We start from the raw sequence: 20063 nt of genomic DNA, 5'->3' as shown, positions 1-20063 counted from the left end.
ATACCCCTTAGTCCTGTGGATTCTGCCCAAGCGATCCGTTGCAATCAGCTTCTCTTTAGACCCAGGAGATTATCTGAAGTCATTTAAATCACCCTCCAGATCTCAGCCTATCTTTCCATCTTTCCTCACTTCTGCTTTTTATGTTTCAGTGTGTTCCAACTTCACATTGGATTATTTCCTTTTGGGTTTTCGAGATAGGGTTTTTAATTCTAGCTCAGGCTGACCTGGAACTCACTATGTAGTCTCAGGGTGGCCTTGAACTCACAGCCATCCTCCTGCCTCCTCCTACCTCTGCCTCTGAAGGGCTGGGATTAAAGGTGTATACCACCACGCCCGGCTTGGATTCATGTTTAAAAAATAACAATTATGACAAGTTCAAATATGTAAATTGCATTTTGATCATGTTAACTCCGATTACCCTCTAATGTCCCCTTACTCCTGCTGAACTTCATGGTCTCCACAACTAGTCCCGCTTTTATTTTCATGCTGTTTTTTGGAGGGGTGACCCATTGAGTTTATTTAGGGTTGCTTGCATAGCATTGGCGAAGAGTCATTTACTGGAACATGGAAACTCTCCAGTGGCCGAACCACTGAGCGAAATGTTTCCTTCTGCTCTAGAACCAAGCAATCATAGCTCTTCGGCGGGGGGTGTGGGGGGGGACATGAAACCCCTTATTCCTGCAGGTTGGAAATTTTTATGTTATCCTCTCTTAGCCTCCTTCTTCTATAATGGATACCACTTTCTTCCTTACTAATTCCCCTCCTACTTTTATGTTTATTTATTTATTTTTTTCTTTAGCCCACTGATTTAGGTAGACTTGCTTGTGTGAGCATAGGTGGAAGGATGTTTATGTACTGCTGTCTCTACCACTGAAGACAATAACTCCCCTTGCTCTGACCTTCAGGAGGGATGCAGCCTTAGGAGCCTCTCCCCCATGCATGACAGAGCTGGCAGGGCTCAAGGATTCTTTTAAGATGATCTTTTTCTAGCCTTTCTTCTAGCCTCATGTCTGTACTGTCCTTTTGATTCTGTTTTCTTCAAGCCTGGTTTTCTTCTATCGCTTAAAGCTGTAGTACCAAAGTTTCTATGTACACAGGAGCTAGCTGGGAAGTTAAATTACAAGATAAATGAAGAAGTTTCTCAGCCCCTACCTTTGTTCTCAGCTTGGCAATCTGCATTTTGATTGGCATCTGTAGTACTTCTAACAGAACTGGCTCGTGGACAAGACAGAGGAGAGTTGAAATAAAGCATAGCCTTGGCTTCCTACCACACTTTCTGTGCCTTGCATTATCAGTGTAAATTCTGAATGTTGAATAGTAAATACTTGGATAGACTTCTTAGAGAAGGCTGCACTGACTTCTTTTCCAGTACATGTACACTATATATATATATACATATATATATATATTTGGTAATGCCAAACAGCTTTGATATATTGTACTGAACAAAATGAACAGTTGGGATATTTTATGTAGAGTTTGAATAAAAAACAATGGATGATTACCAACTTTTCTTTTTTTAAAATATTTTATTTTATTTGCAAGCACACATACAGAAAGAGATCGAGAAGAGAGATAGACAGAGAGAGAATGGGCGCACCAGGGCCTCCAGCCTCTGCAAACAAACTCCAGATGCGTGCGCCCCCTTGTGCATCTGGCTAACATGAGTCCTGGGGAGTCGAGCCTCAAACTGGGGTCCTTTGGCTTCACAGGTAAGCACTTAACCACTAAACCATCTCTCCAGCCCCAGATTACCAACTTTTCAAGATAAATGTATATACATAAATTACTGCTTATCAGTTATTTATGAATAAAGAGTCTTTTATTAAGATTTTAGGATGCTACATGTTAAAAAAAAAAAAGAACTGGCTCATGGATAGTGGATAACATTTTTGATAAGGGTCTAATACGTTCTTAGTCTGTACAACACAGCTTCCTCCTCCTCACTTTGCACCTTTCTAGTGACTCTCAAACAGGACATGATACAGCACTTGCAAGAAAAACCTATTCAGAAGCTAGGAGAGAAGGATCCACTGTCTCTTAGAGGAGCAATAGATTGCCACATAAAGTGGTCCTTAGCATTTTAAAAGTTCAAAGGATATTTTAAGTGTGCGCTTTCTTTTGAAAGGAGATCTATAGCTTTCATAAGCTTCTGAAAGAAATCCAATAACTAATATGTTAAAAGAACCTTAGCCAGGTGTGGTGGCACACACCTTTAATCCCAGCATTTGGGAGGCTGAGGTAAGAGGATTGAGGTGAGTTCGAGCCCAGACTGAGACTACAAAGTGAATTCCAGATCAGCCTGGGCTAGAGTGAGACTCTACCTCGAAAAACAAACAAACAAACAAAAATAATAATAAAAAAAACAGAAGAAAGAAAGAAGAAAAGAAAGAAAGAGAACTTTAAGAAGCCATTAGATGGCTTTATGTCTTGAAAATAAAGTACCTTTACTTTTTTTCGTGCTTCACCTTTGGACACTGTGCAGTTCCACTTGTTTCCCTGGGCATGACCTACATCTTGGCGTGGATTCTCTTGCCTTGGCAAATAGAAGAACAGATGCAGCAGGAGAAAATTCAACTTCCCGCCCTCCTCCCATGGCCCCCACATTCTTTTGTGCCTTTTCCCTTGGCACTTTTCTATGATGTACATTGCTTTTCATCAAGACCTCTTCTCGGGTACCTGGGCTTCCTGTTCACACCTGTGCTCATCAGAATGTATTTCCCAAGACAAAAACAATGTTATGTTCAGAAGGCGGCTTACGGGTATATAACTAAGTTTATTGCTGCCAGGAAAGGTGAAAGATAATTTTTAAAAATTTTATAGTCTCCAAAACATAAAGAGGGAGTTGGAAAGGGAGAAAGAAGAGGGAAACAGAAGCTAGATCCACCAATCAAACCAAGAGCTGACCTCGGATTGGAAGGTACAGGGGTGCAGTCGTGGTGGCTTTGGTGGCCATGTCAGTTTTCAGTTTCCAGAGGCAGCGTGGGACAGTGTCCTATCAGATACAGGCTGATTGGTATTTTGTGTCCCAGTGGTGGCCTAGGTGGGGTCTTGCTGCCCTAGTTCTATGGTACAGATTAGATTGTAGGGCTGTTCCTACCGTCACAGTTTACATACTGTGTCCTACCACACTTCCTGGGGGCCCCTGGGTTATTTCAACAAATCCCTTTCTGCTAAAATCAACCTTAGTTTCCATTGGCTCTTTTCTATAAATATATTATGTAGAAACTTTTCTCCAAACCTTCCACATGAATTTTCTTTTTCTTTTTTTTTTAATTCTTTTTGAAGGACAGGCTTTTATATTTAGTTCCATCAAAAATGTAATTCATTAAAAATTCATTATGGCATTATTCATTAGGTATGTTGAGTCCTGGGCAATAGGGTGGGTAGGGCTAGAGGGGAGAGTAAGGGTTGGGGGAGTGACACAATACTGAACCCAAATGGCACTGGTAACCTAGAGTCCTATATCCTGGAAGATAGACTTTAAAGGTTGAACCCTCAATGGGACCTTAGAGGAATCACCTGAATCTAAGGGCCCTGGAGAGGGTGTTTCTCCTGTTTCTCTTTCTTTTTCTTTTTCCTTTTCCCTTGGCACTGGCTGTCACTCCCTATATCAAGATGTGGTTAACATCCACAATGACCTGTTGATCAGAGAGATCTACAAAGTCTCCCAAAACAAGACAGACTTCTGTTAGAGCATTTGCTTACCCATCAGAGGTTATCAGTAAGACCATCCTGCTGAAGACACCATAAGCTGTTGGTATGGACATGGAGAGACCTGGCTGGAATTGGGAAGAGAGCCAGCCCCTAGACAGTTAGCCCATCTAGTGCTAGAAGGCTCTACATGCGCTACTGGGGGAAAATGGCCAACATCTGCCAGAGCAACTCGTAGTCTAAGCTACTCAGAAGCAAAAAGCCTAATGTGATGCTCACACAAGTGCAATAGTGGCACACAGCCATGGTGAGTAATCAACTACTGTTGGTTTGGCTAGCAGACCCATTCAGTGGAAAGGACCCCTTATCTGGAACTGGGAAACAAGTCAGAATCATATCCAAATAATGAGTTTGCTTTTCAATGTCAAGCTACCACTAATCTTGGGCTTCAAGAGGGTCTACACCCATTAAATTTTCTCTAAACTAATAATGGTTATCTCATTTAACCTGTGCTGAGTTTTTAGTCTCTATTGGAGAATCTGCTTCTCTTTTTCAGAAGGAAACAGGACCTTAGGAGAGAAACGACCCATTGCACTTCACCAGGGCCCCAGCTGAAACCATAGAGAAATTATGGAAAGTAAAAGTGCTGCTTTCTTGGTGAAATTGATATTAGCAAGGGTGAAGGAGATAGACACTGAGGACACTCAACACCTACTGAACCACAGATCCAGAGGCTCCTAAGAGCCCAACATTGAAGTAGGCTTAAAATGTACCCAACATGGCTCAGGGAATTTCACAGAAAAGGGAGCAGAAAGATTGTTAGAGCCACAAGGTAGGACATTATGCACAGAGACATTGCGTCTTCCCCATAACTGACAGCTATCCTCACAATGCATGACCCATGATCCCCATGGACCTGACCTGCATCCCCAAGAAGAAGGGTCCCTTTGGAGGGGGGGCAGTGATGAGGGAAAGGATGGTACCAACGTGTGCTATTTACATACTGATTATGTCCATAACTAATAAAAAAGGGAAAAATTCATTATGACAGATTCTTCCTTCTCTTCTTTTTCACAAAAATATTTGGTCATGAATATTCCCAAGTTTGTGTAATGGCAGAGAGATAGTAAAACAAACTCCCATAGCCCATCATCCAAATTTAACACTTCATTCATTTCTCATCTGTCCTTTTCCTATGCAATTTTGGGACTAGAAAGAGAGAAAAGAGAGTCAGTCAATGGTACCTGTAATATTTCATTTCATCTTACCCATACATAATTAAAGTGTATCCCTAACAGATAAGAACTTAGAACAGATGCAGTGGGTTCTGAAGTATAGTTCAGTGGTAGAGCATTTGCCTAGCATGAGGGAGATCCTGGGTTCACCCCCTCGCTATGGCAAACATGGCCAAATAAACAACAAAAGGCATACTATTATTACCAGAATTAACATAATTGTTATTCAGCATAATTCAATGCTGTTAATTTTTCCCAACATAAATTTTGTACAACTGACTTATTTGAATGAAGTATATACCACACAATGCATTTAAAGATTATACCTCTTTTATTGCCCAATTCATTTTTACTGACATATAATTTAAATACCTCTTAAATTTCTTTTAAATCCCTGAAAAACCTATGATGGTTCTTCCTTACTCTTGACAGCATACTGTTTATTTCTTGAAGACTATAGCACTATATTCTAAATTTCTTGGTTGTCTGATTACATCCTTGTGTCTTTAACACATTCTTTCTCTTCTTTTTCTGTGTAGTGGAGTGGTTACAGGTAGGCACTTGGCTACGTTTAGTTTTCATATGATAATCATTGTAATCTTAAATCATGGCTTTTGTACATTTAAACATCTTGCAGTTTTGTACAGGTATAGTATATGTATAGTGTTATTGCTTTATCTTATGATTTATGTATATATAGTTAATTCATGCACTAATTCATTCAGACAGGGTCTCGGGTATTTCAGGATGGCCTCAAACTCACTATGTAGCTGAGAATGACCTTGAACTTCTGATCCTCCAGCTTCCATCTCCTCAGTGCTGGGATTACAGACAAGCATCACAACACCTGATTTATGATGTGCTGGGGATCAAACCCCAGTAGGCTCTGTCATCTATTTTTAGAGGTAGTATTTACTTCTAATTTTGTTATTAATGAAGAATAATTTCAGGGGACATATATCAAGTGTGTAACTTTTTATGTATGGGTTAATGGCATGGCATCCAGTGGATAGGAAATTATCCAACTAAAGGAGTGACTTTTTTTTTTTTCAAGGTAGCGTCTCACTCTAGCTCAGGCTGACCTAGAATTCACTAAGTGGTCTCAGAGTAGCCTCAAATTCATAATGGTCCTCCTGCCTTTACCTCACAAGTGCTGAGATTAAAGGCATGTGCCACCATGCCCGGCAGGATTGAAACATTTTTATGGAGATGACACAACATTATTTTGGTTACAAGTGACAAAAATTTAAAACAGTTCTGATGAAAAGAATTTGTTTTTGTTTATTGTCTAAAAAGTCCAAAGAGCCTGACTTTAGATGTTGAAACAAAGAATCGCCATTGTTATACACTTTATGGATCATGCTCCCCACCCAGTTTTGCTTGTCTCTTCTTTTCCTTGTTGATTTGATCTCATTTGCTCCCATTTTAGATAAGTTCCCCAAATAAGGTTTCCTTTCCAGTTACCCTAGTAAAAAAGTCCCAGTGAGGTACCATTTATTCCTAAAGAAATCACTGTGGCTAAGGAAATGGACTTTTCTAATAGTCAGGACAATGTCACATACTCATTCCCACTGAGTGGCAGATGGTACTGCCAGGAAGTTTTCCTGAACAATGGCAAGAAAAGGAAGAAAAGATGCACAGAGTAGGGGTGGCAAGATTTTCTCTAGGCAACCTCAGCCAAAAATTCTGCTCCATTGAGATCTTTCTGGAAGTCATACTTAGCTCGAGACATTTTCAGGATTCTGGATTTTTCTGATCTCCCCCTTTGTGGCCCATCCATCCCTTAGGCACGCTGGAATTTTCATTACAGCTATAAATCCCAATTCTAATATGGAGTATGTGATAGCCTTGAGAAGGCTAACAGGTCTACATTCTGCCCAGCATATTGCTTCTGAGTGTTCTAAGAACTTAGAAAGCCTTTGGTATGTCAAAGGTTAAGACATTTGAGGGGACTTCATTGTTTCTCAATAGGGGTGCCAAAGGTATTTAGGCCATGAAGCTTGTGGTTATGCATAGTGTTTACTGTCTGTGGCTCACACCCCTTAAATGTCTGGAATAGCTCCAAATCCATCAGGTCCTCCTCCCACATTCCCAGGGATAGTGGAGGATCTAGATAAGATTAGGCGTTTAGATGCATAACATGTTCTTTTCTTGGTTTACCTTTCCTTTTCCACTGGCAGTCACAATTCTTCATTTTGGCATCTTGTTTCCAGCTGCGTTTTCAGGTACTCTGCCTCATTTTATTGGCTAGGGGGAAGGATCCATGCAGATCTAAAGATGCATTATGGGAGTTTTGTAATAGCTACAGCATCACGGTGTACACTTTCACCAAGTTCTAAGCTTAAAAACCATCCCATCCTGTTGGAAAGCTTTTCTGAGGTGATAGCAGAAATGCTTCATTGTGAAGAAAGATAGGAATGGGCAGCTCTTGACAAGTGTCCAACCATTACTGTAGCCTACTTAGTTTCCTCTCTGGGCGGATATTTAATTTATTACTGCTGAAAGAACAAACACACAGAGATGATAGTCTGAGAATATTTTGAAAATGGACTGAAAAAAAAGATCAGTAAAAAGCTTCCCCCACCCCATAAATTAAAAATCAAATTTTCTTACTTATGACCTTGCAACACCTTTCAAACAGATTTCTCAATCTCCTCTTTATAGAAGAGGAAACTGAGGTGTCTAGGAACCAAGTGACACGCAGAAGATTGAACAGGACCTCTCACAGCTAGGGATTTTGCGTACCTTCAAATGCCACCCTTAACTCTCTACTGCCTTTCTGACCCTAATGCCTCAAGGCAGTTGTTGTCGTCCCTCCAATAAAAGGAAGACATCCTGTTGGAGCTACCCAGAAGACAAATGATCTAAAACCAAGCCTTACATTCTGCCACCTAGGCAAGTACTGGGAGGCTCAGCACCCTCTTGAAATGTCAGAACAACCTCATCAGAACTGCCAGCCAACTGCGAGATTGGAAGCAGACGGTGGCGACGCTGTTTGATAACTTGGTTCAGTTTTTAAATTAAGTGAATCTTTCAAATCTTGTTTTAGATTAGAGGTGGTGAGGCTGATAAAGGGGAGGAACCGTTCAGCTGATGAAGAGTATTGTAAAAGCCCAGACCGAGTTAGTTCCAGGAAGGGAATGCACAAGAACAACTTCTCCAATAAGGTTTTCATTAGAAGTGAAGTTCTAACACTTTGTTCCCATCCGAGGACAAGTTGATGCGTCGCAGCAGCCCAGGGAATCATGAGGGCAGATAAGAAGCCTTTTTATTTTAAGACAGTCCTGGACGCCGAAACTTTCTAGTGCCAAAACCCTTCAGCATTTCATTAAAAAATAAAAATAAAAAAAAAATGAAGAGTCGGCGCGCCCTCGCAACTGTCTGAGCCAGGAGGAGGAGTGATGATAGGAGAACAGGCTGAGTCCGTTCTTATGAACATTAGTCAAGCCTGTACCCTTGAAGCAAGTGGGAAAGGCGAGGGAGAGGAGCTGCTGACATTGACAATGAATCCAAACAGGAGTTGCACGAGCTGTGTTCTCCACGTTGCCTCGTCTCCGCCTGGCCTTCTGGGAGTCGTAGTCTCCGTGCGCGAGCCGCTCCCCTGGCAAGCCAGGAAAGAACTACACATCCCAGGAGGCCCCGCGGCCGCGGCCCCTCCCGCCCGGGTGCGAGTGTAAACTCCCCGCGCCGGGGCGGGCTGCTGCGCTCGGGGCTCGGCGGGCTGAGCTCGGCGGGGGCGCGCGGCTCGGGAGACCCAGGCCCCGCCACCTACGCCCGGTGCCCGGGCTCCGTTCCCACTTCGGAGCAGTGTCAAGCGGGGAAGCGGGAGCCATGCAGTCCGAATCGGGGATCGTGCCTGATTTCGAAGTCGGGGAGGAGTTTCACGAAGAGCCCAAAACCTATTACGAACTCAAAAGTCAGCCTCTGAAGAGCAGGTGAGCGCTTGACAGCTGGAGGGAGGCGCGGCTGGGGACCGAGGAGGGTCCAGGCCTCTACACCCTGGGGCATGGAGAGCCAGTGCTGCCAGCTCGGATCCAAGGACCCCGTGCCCTTGCCCTGGGACAGAGGGCCACCCGGTCCCCGCCAGTTGGAGGCTCGCTCCTGGCTGGCCCGCGTGCATCTCTCCCCGGGTGACTGACAGCTCACTTTGGGAACGCAGCGGGTCTCTGCGAGGACGCATCCAGGCTCGGGGTCCCTGGGCTGGAGATGCCAGCTGCTGAGACTGGGTGGAGGCTGGGGAGCGACCTGGCACGTGCTGGAGGAGGTGGAGCACCTGGTCGGGACACTGCGCTGACCTGGTGGTGGGATGGGCAAGAGTTTTTCCTGAATTCTCCCCCCCCCCCCTTCGCATTTTGAAAACAGAACATCCCAGCAGGCTGTGGGCTCGGAGAGGGAGAGGTTGGGGTGGGTGGGGATGCTAAGTTCAAGGGAAGCAATAAACGTGTCTGGAGGCTCCTCTTAGGAGGTCAGCCCCACTGAGAGGACCAGCCCTGGGTGGCCTCCAGGTGAGGTTTCCCAGGACTGTGCCATTCACCAGCTTTAAGGCTGAACTAGAGCTGGAGAGGGCCGTGAGGCCACGGGTGGGCGTGTCTCCTCGTGCGTGGGTAGCTCCCCGGAAAAAAAAGAGTCCTGAGTAAGTGCAGGGGGAAACAAACACGAAAAAATCAAATCCTGGGGCCTAGGAGTTATTGCGAGTGGCGTGTTCTTGGCAGCTACATGTGTTTAACTCGCGTGGTGGCTTCAGCAACTTTGGGACAAGTGAAGACACCCCCAGACCTCAGATTTGATGTCCTCTCCCCCCGACCCCCGAGTACCCTTTCCTTTTGCGCCACTCTCGGCCGTTATCTTCATTTCTGCTCATCAGGTGGGATGTATGGGATGTCTTCTTTTCTTGCCATGTGTCCTGTAGCCTCTCTGAACCCCATGCACTTGTCATTTGCAGTGTTGATGGCCTGAGACACCTTGGTAGTCAGGGCTTTATTTCCGCCCCTTTCAGATAAAGCTGTGACTGGAAGCATCCAGGTCCTGCCCTTCGCCTGACTAGGGCTTCCGAATCGTTTTGGGAGAGTGAGATAGGAGTGAGATGATGGAATCTTGGCTTCTGGGGAGGATGATGAGGAGGCTGGAAAGCGGGGCCAGGTTGATTTTTTTCTTGCTTTCCGTCAGGGCTGGGGCTGGACCCCTGGGTCCAGCTAGAGGAAGAAACTCTGGGCAGAGTGGACCTCCTAAGGGCCCTTGCCAAGCAGCTTCTATTTGTTTGTTTGTTTGCTTTGGAGGCAGAATCTTGTATTCTAGGCAGGCTTCAGACTTTACATAGCTGAGGATGACCTTGAACTTCTTGCCTCCCCCTCCTGGGATTATAGGTAGATACCACCAAGTTCAGTTTTCATGTAGTACTGGGGATTGAACCCAGGGTTTCCTTCATGCTAGGCAAGCAGTTTAACCAACTTAGCTACTTACTTCCTTGGCCCTGAAGCAGCCGTTTTACAAGTGCCTAGTGCACCGTGGAGGGGAACCTGTTATGAAGCGAGATGCATAGAGTCAGGCTTTTTTGTTGTTGTTGGTGGTGGCTTCTTGTCATAATGGCTGTTTTGTGTGTAAGCATAGATTGTGTGTTGTGTTGGGGGCTTTGAGTGATATTGTGTAAGGGGTTATTGTTGGCTATGTTCTTTGGAGCTTTATCTGCATGTGGCTGAAGGGGACCAGTGTTTTTCTGAGCAGCTCTGCTTTTGCTTCTATAAGCAAATGCTTACATGGCCAGAATGAGGGAGTGTGTGTGTGTGTGTGTGTGTGTGTGTGTGTGTGTGTGTGTGTAGTCCTGAAAGAAATGAATTAACTGGACTGTTTGGAACATTTTTGATGGTAGCTGATACATAACATTAAGTGAGTTTGAGGGAGTCAGGAAAATGCCATCTGGAAAAGGCCACCTGAGTGTCCTGGTACTCGTGTGAAAGGATGTGGGTCTGCGCTTTGTCAGAATCAGCAAGAATGACTTGCAAGGGTACACAGCTTCGTAGTTAGTTAGCGAGTATGTGCAAGGAAAAGGGTGGGAACGTGGGTGGGAAGAAATGGCTCCACACGTTGGTGCTAGAAGCATGTGCTGGGCAGAGCCAGTATGGAGAAGGAAGCCTAAATTAAACAGTTGTTGTAAAACTTGTATGTGGAGCAGACACATGCTCTTGGAAATAAACCAGTTAAATAAAATCTGTGAATAAGTGTGTGGAGTTGGCAGTGCTGCCTATACTGTTTACCACAGTTGCCTGCGGCATTGTCACCCACATCTGTTGTGTGACTTGGAAAGGGCTACGCGTTGTTCGGGGCCCTCTCATTGGTTTGTATCTTAAATCTTTGCTGGGGTACAACTTAAGGCGTGGTTAGGAGAAGTTGTAACTAAAGGTTACAGGCTCCAGTAGCCAGATCATCTATCCGCTGCTGTCCCCACAGTGTCCCTTGGAGCTGAAAGTATATCCAGAACTTGTCCATTTCTTGCCAGTGTGTATGCTACTGCGGCTGTGTCCAAGCCAGTGTCAGCGCTTGCCTGGGTTATTGCAGTCTCTTACTTCTTACTTCATCTCCTGCCTTCTACTCTTGGCTATTTCTAGTACATGTTTAAATTAGCAACCACAATGATTTTTTTTTTTTTTCAACCAGGGGATGATTCTGTTGCCCTGGGATTATTAAGTAACTCCCAGAGTCTTTTTTTTTTTTGTTTTGTTTTTTTTTTGGAGGTAAGGTCTCACTGTAGGCCAGGCTGACCTGGAATTCACTATGCAGTCTCAGGGTGGCCTTGAACCCAGGGCGATCCTTCTACCTCTGCCTCTCGAGTGCTGGGATTAAAGGTGCTTCACCATGCCCAGCTCCTAGAGTCATTTTTGATCATCATAATGGAAGCAGATTGTGACTGACGTCTAATAGGTAGATGAATGGATGGTGGCAGCTAGCCTACAGGACACAGGACCTCTTCTGCAGCGAAGTCTTAAAACACAAGCCAGACCATGCTGTTCTCTCCACCATGGCTGTTATTTTTTTCTCAGTAAACCGAAAGTCCTTTAAATGGCACAAGTCAGCCCATGTGGCCAGGTTGTCTGTCAGCGCTGACCTTATCTCTTGCCACTCCCTGTGCTGTAGCCAATGCGATCTCCTTACTGTTTTTGGAATAGCCAGGCCCTTCAGTCTCAGGGCAGGTTGGCGTTCATTGCATTTGCCCAGACAGACACTGTTCACACTATACTACCAATTTCTAGTCTCCCTTTAAATGTCATTTCTGTGTCCCCGTGACTCTCATCACACTGATGGCATTCTGTGGCCAACAGAGTTAGTACCTCTTTCAGTCCTCCTTATCCCGCTGTTTCTTCCCGAGCGCTGATGTGGTAACTTGTGATAAGATTTGCCAGTATCTTATGTTGGCTATCCATAACAGACCTCAAGCTCCAAGGGAACCAGGATTTCTCTCCATTCTTTATTCATTGTGGAGTTCCCAGAGCCCAGAACAGAGCTACTTTGCCTCAGTGCTCTTGACATTTTGGATGTGAAAATTCTGTGCTGTGGAGGGCTGTTCCGTATAGTACAGGATACTTAGTGTTATCCCTGTACTCTTGTTAGAGGATAGAAGTCTTCCTCTGCCACTTGTGACCACTAAAAATTTCTCCAGATATTGTCATTTGTCATTACCTGGGCAATATCCCCTCTGCCGCCCCCTTTGAACAACTGGCCTAGAGTACTGCTTGGTAACAAATAGTTGTTGATATGCGTATGTCTGTCAGAGTTAGGTCTTTAGTTTGTTTATTTATTTGTAAGGAGAAGGGGAGAGAGAATGTATGACTGAATGGGCATGCCAGGGCCTCTCGCCAGGCAAACATGCTCCAGATATATGTGTCACTTTGTGCATCTAATTTCATGTGGGCACTGGGGAATTGAACCCTTGTATTAGGCTTTGCAGGCAAGTGCCTTAACTGCTGAGCCATCATCTCTCCAGCCCTTGTTTATGTTTTTATATTCAACATTGTACTTCTTTTCAAATAGATTCCCACCAGGCTTTCACTGTGAATTCTAATATTTTTCATGGAGTGGGGGGATGGCTCAGCTCAGACAGTCATATATTTCATAAGGAGAGATACATTTCATTTTCAACCCAGACCTCTTTGACTGTAGAATGTGAAGTTGTTGAACTTGGATTCTGTGACCGTCATCTTGGTAGTATTGACTGGCGAAGCCATGTCACAGAACACTCACCGAGGGAAGGTTCTAATGAAGAATTGCATGCACTTTCGTTCCTCCAGCAAGTTTTTCACATTTTTGTGTTTTCTTGGGAAGGAGCCCTGCACAGTAGGAGGTGGAAGAAACTATTGCCGTGAACCCAGAATTCTCTGGCAAGTCAAGGCAGGGAAACAAATATGGAATTGTCATTGAGCTCCTTGGAACACCGTCTGGTCTGTAGGTGGTTTGCAAACCAGCATCCCTGAGCGCAGTAGCATCGTCCATGGTCCTTCCCTTAGGGTTATTCTGTGAAAGTCTGCAGTGTTGTTTTGATGATCCTCCTTTCCTGGGAACACTTTGGAATTGGTGTTCTGAATTGTATTTCCTCTTTTAAATTTGAATACTGTTTCACACAGTTGTTATTAAATTTCCTGCCCATTAAAAATGGGGATGCCTATGAGGATTAAACTAATCATGGCAAGACAGGATATAGCACTCTTCAAATGCGGATTCAAAGGGAGATGGGTGAAGTTTGCCCAAGAATGTAGGGAAAATAGAATGATTATTTTTTATTTTTTTCACACACACACACACACACACACACACACGCATGCACACACGCACACTCTCGCGTGCGCGCATGGACTTGTGCTTGGTTATAAGGCCTCCATTATTTCTTGGACTTATGCTAGAATTTCCCCTCCTGTTTTCATATTTTAAAATGCCCTTCATGAAAAGATAATTCACTCTTGGCAAACCAAAAATGTCAGTCTTTTTGTTTGTTTGTTTCTGGAAGTTTTCTTGTTTTTTCTGGTCTGCCCAGTCTTCAGGGGATCATTACCATAGAGAGTAGAAGCCTTGTTCTGCCATTGTGTTTTTCCCTGAGTAGCTGGGTGACCTTGAAAGCTTGGTGACCTCTAATTTCAGTTTCTTCATTTAGCAAATAGGGCCTTCTTCCCAGAGATCTTAAGAATATTAACTGTGACATTGACTCTACGAAGTTATTAGCATGGTCCCTAGCATATAGTACGTCCTGAGCAAATTTAAGTCGATTTTCTTTTTTTTTTTGGACTTAGCTGTGAGCTCTAACATTCTGGAATGTGTCTGTATTTAGTTGACTGTGGCTCACTTCTCTAAGGCAAGTGTTGCTATGTAATAAGATTTCCTCAATTTTAGTAAATTATTTTTTTGTTTCCCTACTAATGACGTATTCAGATAATGTATTTATTTTTGCATTTTATGTTCTTTATCTAATCCATAACAGTTCCTTTATGCTGACATGACATCAGCATATACCTAAAAATTTACATTCACCACATATTTTTAAAAACATTTTATATTCTTTATCTAATCCATAACAGTTCCGTTATGCTGACATGATATCAGCATATACCTAAAAATTTATATTCACCACATATTTTAAAAAACATTTTATTGACAGCCTCCATACATATACATCATGTACCCTGATTCCCCCTCCCATATCTTCCTCCACTGAAACCATCCCTCTTTTCAAGTAGTCCTTCTTCTGTTTTGTTATCATTTTTATGTCTTCATATTATGCATGTTCTGTGTATGCAGCCACTGTGAGGTCATGAACGCAGTGACCATTTTGTGCCTGGAAGACAGCATTACAAGGCACTCCTCCCCATCCTTGGCCTCTTACATTCTTTCTACAACCATCTTCTACACGGGTGCCTGAGCCTTGGGAAATGTGATAGAATCAGCACATATTTTTGAGCCTTAGTACATACAATCTAATGCTAACAAGTTGGCTAATACTTGTTTAGTATACAGCCTGTGGCAGCCCCTGTTCTGACTGTCCTCACACACAAAACAATGTACTTAATGCTTGTAAAACACACACGAGGCAATAGTAAGAAATAAAAAACAAAAATGATAGTAATCGCATTGTTAAAATTATCTAGTCCTGACTATATCAGGCATTATTCTGGATTCAAACATTTATTTATTTATTTATTTCCAAGGAGAGGGAGGAAGTGGGGGGGGAGATGGAGGGAGAGGGAGGGAGAGAGAATGGGTACACTACCTCTAGCCACTGCAACAGACTCCAGATGAATGTACAACATTGTGCATCTGGCTTTACTTGGATACTGGGGAATTGAACCTAGGTTGTTAGATTTTGCAGCCAAGTGCCTTAACTGCTCAGCCATCTTTCCAGCCCCTATTCTGGATTTTTTAAAAATTATAGTAACTCAGTTTGTTCTTGCTTTAGCTTGGGCACCTTTATTTTTAATCTTTTTTTTTTTTTTTTTTTTTTTTGGGTAAGGTCTCCCCAGCCAAGTCTGACCCCTACTTTACTATGTAGTCTGAAGTTGGCCTTGAACTTACAGTGATCCTCTTACCTCTGCTTCCTAAAGTGCTGGGATTAAAGGGGTATGCCACCACACCTGACTCATTATCTATAGCTTACAGGAAAAGAAATTGCCTTATACTGAGTACTAGACAGAGCCCAAGTTTAAACTGAGGTAGTCTAGTCCTAGCCTCCTGCTCTTGCCAGGTGGTCTGCACACCTGTCTGCTTACAGGGGAGTATGCATGAGGGAGCAGAATCCACACTTGCATCATGCTGCCCCCTTCTCTAAACCCTGGTGAAGTGCGGAGAAGAGAACCTGAGGATCCAGCTGACCAAACGAGGTAGAGTGTGGTCCCTGTGGGCAAGTACCTTCAGCAACAGGAATTTATTAGAAGAAGCAGAATTGGTGCAGCCTGGGGCAGTAGTTTTGTGGATCAGTGGGTGCATTTGAGTTTGCCCTTCCATTCATCAATTCATTTGCATGTATGAGTGCGCACACTCCCACCAGGGACTCTTACTGCTACAACAGAATGCCTGTCTGGCATTATGTGGGTGGCTGGGGGATTGAACCCGGGCCAGCAGACTTTGCAAGCAAGCACCTTTACCTGCTGAGCCATCTCCTCAGGCCTTTGAGCTTGGCCTTCCAAGTGAGGCATACTCAAACACGTTTCTGGAACAAGAGAGTGTGCATACTGTGGAGGGTATGCTCCTGAGTGCCAGCCAAGAGGCTGGGTACAGGTGGCTGCATTGAGCGGAAGCCACGACTTGACCAATTAGTCAATGTGTCTGGGCTACAGATGTGTATCTCATAGGATCTCAGTTGATTGACCTGTAAAACGAGATCAGTAGTCCTTATCCTCTTGGAGTAGGAACAAGTTTTGAAAAGGAGGCAAAAGATGAAAATGTGGTTATCATTGCACATACTACTTTTAGCAAATTCTTTTCTTGTAGTTTTTGTTTTTGTTTTTTGTTTTTTGAGGTGGGGTCTCACTCTGGTCCAGGCTGACCTGGAATTCACTATGTAGTCTCAGGGTGGCCTTGAACTCATGGTGATCCTCCTACCTCTGCCTCCCGAGTGCTGGGATTAAAGATGTGCGCCACCACGCCCGGCTTCTTGTAGTATTTTACTACAGCAACAATTCCTCTTTCCCTCCTGATAAGGTCTATAATGTTGGGATGGGGAGGAGGCTCAGTGAATAAGGTATTTGTTTGCCTTGTGACTGTGAGGACCTGAATTCAGATTCCCAGTACTCACATACAAGCCCAGTGTGACAGTATACACCCCAGCCTTGGGGAGGTGGAGACAGCAGGATCCCCGGGACTTGTTACTTAGCTAGTTTAGCTGAGTCAGTGAGCTCTAGGTTCAGTGAGAAACCCTGTCTCAGAAAATAAAGTTGAGTGTGATTGAAGAAGACACCCAATGTTCACCTCTAGCCTCCTGCACACAAACGTGAACATGCCTACACACACCACAAACATATGCAAACAGTTGAAAACAACAAAAACTGTCTCTAAATCACTCACAGAATCATATATCTGTAGCAAAACAGATAAGATCCAGGTATCTGAACATGGCAGATGTTTCAGTCTTATTATGCAGATTAGTTTTACTGTATGATTAGATGAAATACTTGATTAAAGTAGCATTCTAAGTGCTGGTTTTGCTTGTTATTAGAGATTTCCTTTTCCTGAGTGTTGCTATTTATGGTTTCCTGAAGTGTATGTATGTCTAGTTCCCTTTGAGGTCTGCAGTGCAGTTTGCACAAGCTGATGTTTATATCTGCTCCAGTTGTGCAAGAAGTGGAAAATGTCCTTTTTTTAGAACAGGTCACATGTGCTTACTGTCAGGAATAGGACCTCAGTGTAAAAAAATGTATCTTGGGACAAATCAAAGTTACTGAATTTCTCCCTCCAACTGCTTTGTTTCAGAACTGGCAGTATTAGGATAAATAATAGAAAAAAAAAAAAAAACATCCTTGGTTACTATTCTTTTTTTGGTCATCTTTCAAGGACAACAAGCAAGAATTTCATTTGTTTTTTTGTGGGTGTGAGTGGGTGCTAAGTATAAAATGTGCTTTACTATGGGGTTTGTCTAATTGCAGTAAATCATAAAGACGTGCTTGATTACACTCCAAGTGTATTATTCAGAGAAAATAATCAAAAAGGCAGGTCAGAGATAGTAAATGCAGTAACCACAAGCTGTTGGTATCGTAAAGACAAGTTTGCAGTTTATGAACGTTTTCAGAGTCTGGGGATTGTGTAATTGGGCGAAAGGAGTTACAACATGGAGGAAGTCTGCACCTGTACTGAGAGGTGGAGGTAGAGGGCTGGAAAAGTCTCAGGAAGGGCTGGGCTGGGCTCGGACACTTCCCGTCGCCTCCTCTTACCAAGCATTTCGGAGCATCTGGTCTGCTAGTTTGGCTTCTTATGGCAAGCCCATTCATTTTCCCAAGTGATTGCCTGCCTGCCTGCCTGCCTGCATTCCCTTCCTTCCTCCTTCTCTTCCTCTTCCCTTCCTCTTCCCTTCCTTTCCCTCCTTCCTTCTGCCTGCTTTCTTATTTTATTTCTTCCTTTCTTTTTTTTGGTTTTCAAGGTAGGGTCTCTATGAAGTGTCAGGGTAGCCTCAAACTCACAGTGATCCTCCTGCCTCTGCCTCCCAAGTATGCCACCGTGCCTGGCTTTCTTCTTTCTTCTCTCTTTCTCTTGTTATTGTTATTTATTTATTTATTTATTTATTTATTTATTTTTTTGAGGCTGGATCTCCTCTGGCCCAGGCTGGCCTCATGTTCAAGGTGATTCTCCCACCTCAGCCTCCCCAGTGCTAGAATTAAAGGTGTGCACCGCCACTTCTGTTTTTCATTGTGTGTGTGTGTGTGTGTGTGTGTGTGTGTGTGTTTCTGGGTGTAATTCTCAGGAATATCATCCATTTCCTTTGTGACAAGGTCTCTCATTGGTCAGCTCTGCAATAAAGCTAGATTGGCTACCTCAAGGATCCTCCTTTCTCAGCCTCCTCAACTCTGGGATTAAAGGCCTGTGTCACCACACCCAGCATTTTTATGTTGGTACTAGGTGTTGAATTTATGTTCTAATGCTTGCAAGACTAGTACATTATCAACTGAATTATCTCTTCAGTCTCTCCAGATTATTTCTTCAACACATCTTCCTTGTTTCTTTGCTCTGTTATTTCTTCCTGTGTCCTGTCCAGCATGCTATGAGGAATAAGAAGGTTGTCCTTTTGGGATATTCTCATGAGACACCAGTCTTTAGAGCCTAGATGGTGAGCCTCTTGTCTTTTACTTTCTTCTGGTGGAAACTTCTCAAACCCTGGAAACTATGGTCAAGAAGTTTCAGGTGGGACGGGGTCTGGAGAGATGGCTCAGCAGTTCAGGTGCTTGCCTGCAAAGCCTAATGACCTGGGTTCAACTCCCCAGTACCCATGTCAAGCCAGATGCACAAAGTGGCACATGCATCTAGAGTTTGTTTGCAGTGGCTGGAGGCCCCAGCACACCCATTCATTCTCTCTCGGCTTGAAAATAAATAAATAAATAGATAAATAAATAAATAAAAAGCAGGTCTAGGTGGTTTATCAGTGGTTGTTTTCAGGCAACATGGACAGGATGCAATGCTTTGCAGGAGTACAGGTAATGAGGAAAACGAGACTCACAGAGATAAAAAGTGTACCTTAACATATTGAGGACTGTTACTGTCTCCCTAAAGTTATCTTTAAATATTCCTTCAGTCTGGGGCTGGGGAGATCGCTCAGTGGGTAAGGTACTTGCTCTGTAACTATGGGGACCTAGGTTCGGATCCCTAGCACCCAAATAAAATGCCAGGCCTGGTGGCACACGTCTATCATCCCAGTGCTGGGGAGGCAGAGACAGGGAATAGCTGGTGCTCACTGACGAGTAGGTCTCGTTAGATGGTGAGCTCTAGGTTCAGAGAGAGACCCTGCCTCTACGAATAAGGAGGAGAGCCACCAAGGCACACCCCCAATATCAGCCTCTACACGTGCATGCACACATGAGCCAACATGAATACACACACTTGCACACCATATATATATACCTACTCAAAAGGAAAAATAAACAGCTAAACAACAAAAATGCTCCCAGTCACTTTAAGCATAGAAGCATAGCTCAGGTCAGGAGAACCCACAAGTATTTGATTTTCTTCGTACAGGCCTCTTTGCACACCCTCTTTACAACAGTTATTTCTTAAGCATTTCTAGTTTGTCAGGCTGTGTGCGGGCTGCAGGGAAATCAAATGCAAATTAGACAGGCAGGGTTTCTGTTAGCACGGGCAAGTTAATGATGAACCGAAGAAATGAACAAGGTAAATTTTGATAACTGCTATGAAAACTAAACAGGGTGTTGTGAATAGGGCGTGACTGAGGGAAAAGACAAAGCTGACTTTAGTAGGCTGGATGATCAAGGAGGACTTCATGGAGGAAATGCCGTGGAGACAAGACCCGATTCCTGACATAAAGGTATTTTATCTTGGCTCCACCACTCATTAACTCTGTGACCTTGGACAAGTTACCTTACCTCTCTGAACGTCTATTCTCCAGTAAAATAACTACCTGGCAAGGCTTCTGGGAGGACCAAAAGCCACGTATGTAAAGCAGCGAATATCCAGTTGCTGCTTAGTAAGTATTCACAGAAG

General features: G+C 43.8%; 1 protein-coding gene across 4 annotated transcripts in view; it reads left to right on the top strand.

Moving 5' to 3' along the window:
* Positions 1-8626: 8626 nt before the first annotated feature.
* Positions 8627-20063, top strand: part of Mitf (melanocyte inducing transcription factor) — a 250628-nt gene continuing 239191 nt past the window's right edge. For all 4 annotated transcript variants that reach the window (XM_045134293.1, XM_045134292.1, XM_004651515.3 and 1 more), the window contains exon 1: positions 8627-8824. In XM_045134293.1, coding sequence (XP_044990228.1) covers positions 8721-8824 — 104 coding nt within the window. In that variant the 5' untranslated portion in view covers positions 8627-8720. The remainder of the gene's footprint in view (positions 8825-20063) is intronic.

This window comes from Jaculus jaculus, chromosome 14 (assembly GCF_020740685.1).
Source record: "Jaculus jaculus isolate mJacJac1 chromosome 14, mJacJac1.mat.Y.cur, whole genome shotgun sequence".
Taxonomy (NCBI): Eukaryota; Metazoa; Chordata; class Mammalia; order Rodentia; family Dipodidae; genus Jaculus; species Jaculus jaculus.
The sequence above is the reverse complement of the archived record's forward strand: the minus strand, read 5'-3'. Positions and strand labels throughout refer to the sequence as shown.